We start from the raw sequence: 9770 nt of genomic DNA on the forward strand, positions 1-9770 counted from the left end.
AAAGCATAAGTAAGTAGCTAGTTAATGCTTAGTAAAAACTATATACTAGCTAGTAAAGGCTTATTTAGTAGTAAGAAAGTAAAAAGAATAATAATATTAATATTAATAATATTAATAATAATAATAATAAAGAAGTACTAAAAATATTATTTATAAAAAATAATAGTAATAAGTAGTTAGTAGCTAAGTAATAGCTAGCTAATAGTAAGTTTTAAGTTTATAGCTTTAAAAAGTACTTTAAAGTTAAAATAAATAGTTTATAGTTTATACTTATATAAAATAAAAAGAGTAACTAATTATAAGTTAGCTTATATATAGCTAGCTATTACCTTATAATCTTTTTATTTCTTATAAGTATATTTTATAGTTTTTTAGTAAAACTATATTTTATAGCTAGTATATACTAAGTACTTCTTAGGTTTCTAAGTATTATACCTAGCTAGCTGGCTATTTTATTTTACTAAGAACTAAATTTATAAACCTTTATTAAAGTAAGTAATAATATCTTTAACCTGATACTTTTTTTTGGTATTTTATTATTTTTAAGAATAAAAGTTCTTTTCTCTTTTTTACTATAGTAGTTTATAGCTTAAAGCAAAAGATATAAAAGATATTATATTAGTAACTATACTATAATAGTAAAGTAACTTAGTATATAACTAGCCTTAGCTTTTTATAATATAAACATATAGAAAGGTTAAAGTAAGTTTTTTAAGCTTACTAAGTTTAAGTACTTTATTAATAAACTTATAAATTTACTTTTAATAAAAAAACTAATATAAGCGTTGCTTATTATAGCCTTTCTTTTATTAGTAAGTTTTTTATAATACTTTTAGCTTTTACTTAATAGCCTATAGCTAACTAATATACTTTTATACGCCTTTAACTATTACCTTAAAATAAGGAAATTATTTATAAAATAAAAGTAGTATATATATAATATATAAAATAAGAAAGTGCTTATTATAGTATAATAAGCATTAATATATATAAACTTTATAATACTTAATACTTACGTTTACTGATATTATAAGTAACTATAAAATATTTATAAGTATTACTTTAAGGTTTAATTTAAAATCTTTATACTACTATTTATTTAAGAGTATTATGCTATTAATATTATTAGCTAAACCTTTTAAAGGTATATTAGTTCTTACTAAAATTAGCTAGTAAATAAGCTATCTTTATTACTAACAATTACCTTTAAAATACTAAACTTAGTCTTTATATAGTTATAAATAAGTTAAGCAATCTTAGCAGCTATAACCGTCTTTTAAGTAAGAATAAATATACTATACTTTATATAATAGTCAACTATTATTAAAATAGCTTTATATAAGCAGCTATTTAAACTTAAACTAAGCTTAAGACTAGTTATAAAGTTTATACTAATATACTAAAATAGCTAAATAAGTATTAAGAGAGACTAAAGGTATTTATACAGCTTATACTAAAAGACTTTATTACTTATATATAATAAGTAGTTAGTAATAAATGTATAAACATTTATAGCTAGGTTTAGTAGCAGTATTTCTTAATAAAGAGTTTTATTGTTTTATAGACTTTAATATAGCCTATTATAAAAAAGTTATAGTATAAGCTAATTAGCTTAGCTTATAACTTATTTACTAAAAGAACAATAATATAATCTTTATAAAATAAAGTATTACTATTTACTAAATAGTAAGTATTATTTTTTAGCTTTATTTAGCCTTTATATATAAGTTATTTAGTAATTAGTCTTAGCTTTAAGCCTTATATATAGTATTATACAGTTTAAGAGAATACTAAGGTTATAATAGCTATTATTAGCTAGTAGTAGCTTATACCTTTTATACTAACAGTAATAAGGCTTTTAGCTTAAGAAGCTTTAATAACTAGTCTATATACTATTAGCTAAGTTAGTAGCTTTTAAGTAGTGCTTGATTTTAAAGTTAAATACTAAAAAATAAAATACTTAGCTAGTAATTTAGTTTTAAAGATTCTTTACTAATGCTTTAATAACGCCTTTTAATGCTTAATAGTTAGTTAAGACTATAAATAAGTCTTTTAAATTTTAAATAGTAGCGTTAGTACTTTAAGCTTTTAATAATTAATAAGAGCTTTTACTAACTAACTTTTTATTATACTTTAAAGTTATTAGCTCTTGAAAGTAGTATATAGCTAGTTACTACTTACTATTTATTAACTAAGAGATATAATGCTAAAAATAGTATAACCTAATATATTTATTTTTACTTAAGCAAGCTTTATATTATCATAGTAATAAAAGAGTATTATTATTATAAATACTATCTTTAATAATTTAAAAGCAACCTTTACCTTTTTAGTTTATATAAACAGTTACGTAGTAACTACTTTATACTTATATAGTAAGCTAAGGCTAGTTTTTATTAATTATATTTAGGCTTATATAATATAAAAGTAGTAAAAGATAAAACGTTTATAAAAGTTTATAAATCTTAAAAAGAACTAAACGTCTTATATATACTTAAGAGCTTTTTAGTTTATAATAACTTTAACTTGCTTTAAGTTTATAGCTAGCCTTTTAGTAATAATAATAAGAAATATAATTTTCTTTTTAAAGACTTTATACTTTAATAAGTATATATATAGCTTTATAGCTTTTAGCTGCTTAAATATTTAATTTTACTTTTTCTTAGTCTAATAGTAAATTGAAATATTATTTAAATATACCTTATAAATAATACTTACTAGTCTTACTAGTATATAACAAATATATACTTAAAAAGTAGCTAGCGCGTTAGTTAGTCTAAAGAGTATAATATAAAACTTAAAAAGTTTATATTTATTTAAAAAGTAGTCTTTTACTAGTTAAAGGCTTTTACTTAAATTTTATAGTATACTTTTTTATATTTAATTTAAAGAATAACTTTACGCTATTTAAGTAATTTAATAGTTTATTAATTAGCAGTAAAGAGTAGTAGTCTTTTTTAGTTACCTAGTTTAAACCTTCATAGTTAACGTATATATATAAAGTACTGCTTTTTTTTAAGATAAAGATTATAAAGGCTTTAGCTAGGCTATTATTATAAGTAATCTAACTATTTACTAATAACTTATTAATAAAGCAGTAAAGCTTTTTTTATTAAGTAAAGAATAGTAAGTATAATAAGCTATATAGTACCTTTATACTATCTTTTAATTTAATTAAGTAATTTATATTTACTAACAAGCGTAGTTTTTTTACTTTATTAGTATTAAAAACTTTAGTAAACAATTATATATAATATAATAGTTACTAGCTAAGGTTTAGTAAGGTAAGGTTATTATTTATAGTAAAGATGTTTAGTATATATAAGCTTAAGTTTAACTATATTAAGTAAATAGTAAATAACTTTTTACTATTATATAAGTATTAGCTTATTTGCTTAAAAATTTAAAGATTATAATAGTAAATAACTAGGCTTATTAAATAGTATTAATAATAACGCTTAAAAACCTTAGTCTTTTATAATTTAAGATAATATTTTTATAGTTAAGGCTTATTTTATAAATAGTTATAAAGACTTATATTAATATATAAAAGACTTTACTTTAGTTAATATAATAGTTAGCTTATATAAGCTATAAGCTTATAATACTTTCTTATTAATAAAGACTAAGTTTAAGTTTAAGTACTACTAAAGTAGCTTTAATCTTAACTGTTAAATAACTTTTTTAAGTTAACTATATTTAAGTTAGTATAAAAGTTTAAGTTAGTAATAATAAAGACTTAACAAGTACTAAGCGTTTAAGCCTTAGTACTGAATAGCACTTATACTAGTCTTATATTTAATTTAATAAATAAAGTAAAAGTGCTTTTTAATTTTATATATAAGGTATAGCTACTATATATTAGTATAAAAAGTAGTATTAATAAATCTTTTACTACTAAAAGTTTATATACTTTTTATAAAGTAGCTACCTTATAATTAAACATTACTTCTTATAAAATAAAACTTAAAGAATATAGAGGTTTATATATAATATATAGTTATAAAGGCTTAAAGCGTATTTATACTATAATATTAAAACTTTAACTTAATAAACTATAAAAGACTAGTAAGCAAGAGCCTACTATCTAATTTATACGTAAATAAGAGGTACGCAATAGCGCAACCCTAAGTAGGTGTAGCATAGCAAAGTGGCTGTGCTTTGCCTTGTTTACGTGTTAAGATACTTTTGTAAGTTTAACGCTTAGTAAGCGGTAGGTTGCTGAACTGGTGCGTAAGGTAAGTGCGTAAAATACCTTTAAATGAAGGCAAATCTAGTAGCTTATTAAATAACGTTAGTAGTTAGTTTATATAGTTATTGAAAGCAAATATATATTACGTGTTAAAAAATATACTATAGCTATTATAATTATAGTTAGAAAAACGCTGCTAGTAGTAAAGAAATGTTTAAAGGCTCTTGTTTTTAGTTACTAAGCTAAAAGAGTATATATCTTTTTAAAAGGTAAAGAAGCTTTAATATAGTATTTGGGCTAAAAAAGCAAGTAAGTTATAAAATGTTTATATGTAAGCTATAAGTCTTTAATAGCTATAGTAATGCAAAGCAGCTACTAGGCGTAAACTAAGCTATTTATAGAAATAAAAGGAAAAGGTAAAAAAAAAGTATAAGCAAAGTAAAAAATGTAAGGGTAGAAAAGTAATGGCGTATATTAGCAAGCAAGTAAAGAAAGGTATGCTAGTAAAAAGAAAGCAAAAAAAAAGAAAAAAAGAGTAAAAGTTAAGAAGAAAAAGGCCGACCAAAGTCGGAAAAAGAAAGGCAAAGAACGGTTTTTAACAGCAGACTGCTAGCAGTCGAAAATAAGTAAGGGCAAAGAGCAAAAGGCCTGCTTAAAAAAGAGAAGGAGAGGTAAACAGAAACGGGCGCGGTAGAGGTGTTAATGGTAACGAGGAGTTGCTACCAGAATGTAATGGTATGGTGCTGAAGCTGAATGAATATAATCTATCTAGCGACACAGGCAGACTCTGCTGTGGCTATAACTAGGTAGTGGTGTGGGGCACATGACCACGTGACACTGTATGTGATCGCAAATATATGGGGATGATTTGGGGGCGTTATAACCAAATGAGTTCCCCGTACGAAAGACTTACCTAATGTGCGGATACCTTGATACTTTCTGCCTTGAACTAGTCCGATTAGCGAACATCTTTTTTTATCTCCTTCCCTGCTTTATCCGACGACTCCGTTCACCTCGGCCTTTCGCCTCTGCCATCAACCACCCCAGAACAGTCAATTTGGCTTCAATTGCAAATCTGCTTATCCTTTCTCTCCCCAACACATCTCTTTGTCCGTCTCAGCCCATCACAGCTTATTCAAGATGCTGTCAAGAAGAGTCCTTTTGGCCGCGCGCACCGCCCGGCTGTGCCGGTCGCAGCAACCGCTTCGTCTTGCCCAGCTGCCGCTCATGCTCCAGAATGCTCGCGGCTATGCAGACCTGATGGTTAAGGTTCCCCAGATGGCCGAGTCCATCACCGAGGGAACGCTCTCCCAGATCGCCAAAAAGGTTGGCGAGCAGGTCGAGCAAGACGAGGAGATAGCAACGATCGAGACAGACAAGGTGCGTTCGTACTACCTCGGCTGACCAGACTGGATGGATGGATGGCAGCTGCAAGGATTTGTCGTTTTAACAAGACTGTGTCTGTCTAGATTGATGTTTCTGTGACTGCGCCAGAAGCTGGTGTCATCAAGGAGATCCTTGCCAGCGAGGAGGACACCGTTACAGTTGGCCAGAACCTGATTGTGATTGAAACCGGTGGCGTCGCCCCCGAAAAGGCAGCAGCTGCTGAGGCCCAGGAGGCATCGTCTACACTCGCGCCTGCCGCCGAGTCAAAACCGGAAGCCCCGAAGGAGGACAGCAAGCCTGCGCCGCCAAAACAGGCTGCGCCCGAGAAGAGCGCACCGGCCCCGACCCCGGCACCGAAAAAGGCTATTGCCGAGTCTGCCGCAGCTCCGGCTGTGCTTGGAAGCCGCGAGGAGCGTCGCGTAAGCGTTTTCGGGCGATGTTTAGGATTGGAGCGACTATTGTGACTGCTTGCTAATTGGAGGGTGTGCGTGTAGGTTAAGATGAACCGTATGCGTCTCCGGATTGCCGAGAGGCTCAAGCAGTCTCAAAACACGGCTGCTTCCTTGACGACGTTCAACGAAGTCGACATGTCGTCTCTAATGGAGTTCCGCAAGCTGTACAAGGACGACGTGCTCAAGAGCACGGGCGTTAAACTCGGCTTCATGAGCGCATTTACCCGCGCCAGTGTGCTGGCAATGCGCGACATCCCGGCTGTCAACGCCTCTATCGAGGGTCCGAACGGTGGCGACACCATCGTGTACCGCGACTACGTTGATCTGAGCGTGGCTGTGGCCACCGAGAAGGGCCTGGTAACCCCAATTGTTCGCAATGCCGAGTCGATGGATCTGATCGCGATTGAACGGTCCATTGCCGAGCTGGGCAAGAAGGCAAGCACATCTGGAGCGCGGCACCATAGATAGAACTTTGTGTTTCTGACTCGCTAACATTTGGTGATACCAGGCTCGCGACGGCAAGCTGACGATTGAGGATATGGCCGGCGGCACCTTCACTATCAGCAACGGCGGTGTGTTCGGCTCGCTCATGGGAACCCCAATCATCAACCTCCCACAGACGGCTGTCCTTGGTCTGCACTCTATCAAGGAGCGCGCAACCGTTGTGAACGGCAAGGTTGAGGCCCGCCCTATGATGTACCTTGCTTTGACGTACGACCACCGGTTGCTTGATGGACGGGAAGCCGTCCAATTTCTGGTCAAGGTGAAGGAGTACATTGAGGACCCTCGGCGCATGCTCCTTTAAATAGACTGTTAAGATACGGCCTTTGGCGAGGTGTACTGGTAGTGGTCTGGCTTTGCATGCGGGGTTTTTCGTCCCTCTGCTTTGTGCGGCGTGTGCCTTAAATTGTAATATCTATCCTATCTAAGGCTGCGCATTTTAGCATGCCTACGGTGGAAGAGAGCGGTTGGAACATAGATGGACTTAAAAGTTAAACTAGTTTTGGGGGAAACAAAAATACACGTAAATGTGAATAGTAAAAAGTTTGATAAGGGACGGCTTATATTCCCCCTACGATTTGCTTAACCCCCCCTAATGCTAACCCGAAAAATTCGTGTACAAGAGCGACAAGATAGTACAAAAGACACATTGAAATACAAAGAAACCTCCGCTATTAGCGGGTACTTTCCGGACAGTATTGTCCAGCCACCCACCCTATTTACTCGATACTCTGAAGAGTACGGAGTATTGTGCTGAAAATGATTATAAGATTTTAACCAACAACAACAAAAACAAAACCAATACTAACAGCATTAAAATGGCATTACTTTATAGCCCTGCCCTACCTACTTCAACCTATTAGATGTTTAAAGAGGCCAATAAAGCTATTTACAATTATGCGGCATTAAATGGCTACCGTCTACTTATCTATTAAGACCGCACAAAGGCGACTTAGGACTACTAGAAGTCTTGCAGCTAGATGCGGCGCAGCAATAGTAGAGTCTAGGCAATACTCGCTAATAGCTAATAATCCTGCTAGTAATTAGCAGCAGACTAGAAATAAGCCCCTCCTTAGATCACTTACATAATCTAACACATTTATTTTATTTTATTTACAAATGCTAGTTATTACGCACGCAAATTTTAAAAGTCTATCAAAGCATTTAAAGAGTCTAAGAGGCTAGTTTAAAGAGGAAAAACAGTTAATCTATAAAGGGATTAATTAAGGTCTATAGATATATTATCTAGAACAACCTAAGTTGCAATTATTCTTAGATGTAAGACTGCTTTTCAAGCCTAGGTAAAAAGACAGTCAAAGGATCTTTCTATAGTATATTAAAGTTATTAAATAGCCTAAACAATACTAAGAATATCTACCGTTATAGCTAATAAAGAAGTTACAATTATAGAACAAGCAAGAATATTTTTAATAAACAACACTAAAGTTATATAAAGGTATTCTACGCACTTGCCCTACGCACCGGGTCGGTTTAGCAACCCACCGCTTACAAAGCGTTAAACTTAACAAACTATCTTAATATATAAAAAAAGCAGAGCATAGCCACTTTGCTATGCTATACCTACTTAAGGTTGCGCTATTACGCACCTTCTATTTACGTATAAATCAAACAGCAAGCTCTTACCTACTAGTCTTTTATAGTTTGTTAAGTTAAAGTCTTAATATAATAGTATAAATACGTTTAAGCCTTTATAACTATATGTTGTATATAAACCTTTATATTCTTTAACTTTTATTTTATAAGAAGTAATGTTTAATTATAAAGCAGCTACTTTATAAAAGGTATATAAGCTTTTAATAATAAAAGATATACTAATATTACCTTTTACGCTAATATATAATAGCTATACTTTATATATAAAAAAAAAGGCACCTTTACTTTACTTATTAAATTAAATATAAGACTAGTATTAGTGTTATTAAATAATACTTTACTAACTAAAAAGCCTTTATAAAGTAATAAATATACTATAAGAGTATTTTACGCACGTGCCCTACGCACCGGTTTAGCGACCTACCGCTTACTAAGCATTAGACTTAATAAACTATCTTAACATATAAACAAGGCAAAGCATAGCTACTTAGCTATGCTTTACCTACTTAAGGTTACGCTATCGCGCACCCTTTATTTACGTATAAATTAGATAGTAGGCTCTTGCCTACTAGTCTCTTATAGTTTATTAAGTTAAAGTCTTAATATAATAGTATAAGTATGTTTAAGCCTTTATAACTATATATTATACATAAACTCCTATATTCTTTAACTTTTATTTTATAAGGAGTAATGTTTAATTATAAGGCAGCTACTTTATAAGAAGTATATAAGCTCTTAGTAGTAAAAGACGTACTAATACTACCTTTTATACTAATGTGCGGCAGCTATACTTTATATATAAGATTAGAAGGCACCTTTACATTATTTATTAAATTAGATATAAGACTAGTATAAGTGCTATTAAATAATACTTTACTAACTAAAAACTTACTATAAAGTAATAAATATACTTATATTATATAAACGCTAAAAGTACTAACTTATATTATAGCTATAAGGGCTATAAAACTACTACTTAGTAATTATTACTAAGATAATAAGCTATTATAATATAGTATTAAAAAGCTTACTATTAGTACTACTACTATTAAGACTAAAGAGTAGTTAATAATAATAAAAGATGCTTATAATACTAATGTATATATTAACGTATTAAAAGATATAAAAATAATTTAAGTAAGTAGCTAACTAGCTATTAAACTAGTAGCTAACTAGTAAACGTATTATAACTATCTTTATACTAGTATGTTTTTAGTTATATGCCTTATATAAAACTACTTTATTATATTTATTTATTAAGAATATTTAAACTTTAAATTCTAAATACTATATTTATGAGAAAAGTTAAATACTATAGTAAGGTAGTAAGTTACTACTATTATATTAGTAAAAGTAAGATTACTTAGAATAAGAGATTAATAATCTTTTAAATAAGGCTAGTAAAATTACTTAAAGATACTAGTAAAAGCTTAATAACTATTTAATAAAGAAGTACTAAAGTAAGACTATTAATGAGATTTTTAGTATAATAAGTATAATAATAAAGATTATAAATGCTTATAAAGAGTATTAGTTTTAAGGCTAAAAAGAAAAAAGAAAGTAAAACATTTAAAAATAAACTATTATAGTTAATAGTATACTAGCTAGTAAGCTAGTAAAGAAAT

At 30.2% G+C, this 9770-nt stretch overlaps 1 protein-coding gene across 1 annotated transcript; it reads left to right on the top strand.

Moving 5' to 3' along the window:
* Window positions 1-5332: 5332 nt before the first annotated feature.
* CMQ_1967 (dihydrolipoamide acyltransferase) lies at window positions 5333-6835 on the top strand (the record flags this gene model as incomplete). Its single annotated transcript, XM_014314893.1, has 4 exons — window positions 5333-5572; window positions 5662-5997; window positions 6073-6387; window positions 6539-6835. 4 exons carry the CDS (start codon window positions 5333-5335, stop codon window positions 6833-6835), a joined length of 1188 nt encoding a protein of 395 aa, XP_014170368.1.
* Window positions 6836-9770: the final 2935 nt, after the last annotated feature.

Source organism: Grosmannia clavigera (assembly GCF_000143105.1).
Source record: "Grosmannia clavigera kw1407 unplaced genomic scaffold GCSC_168, whole genome shotgun sequence".
Taxonomy (NCBI): Eukaryota; Fungi; Ascomycota; class Sordariomycetes; order Ophiostomatales; family Ophiostomataceae; genus Leptographium; species Leptographium clavigerum.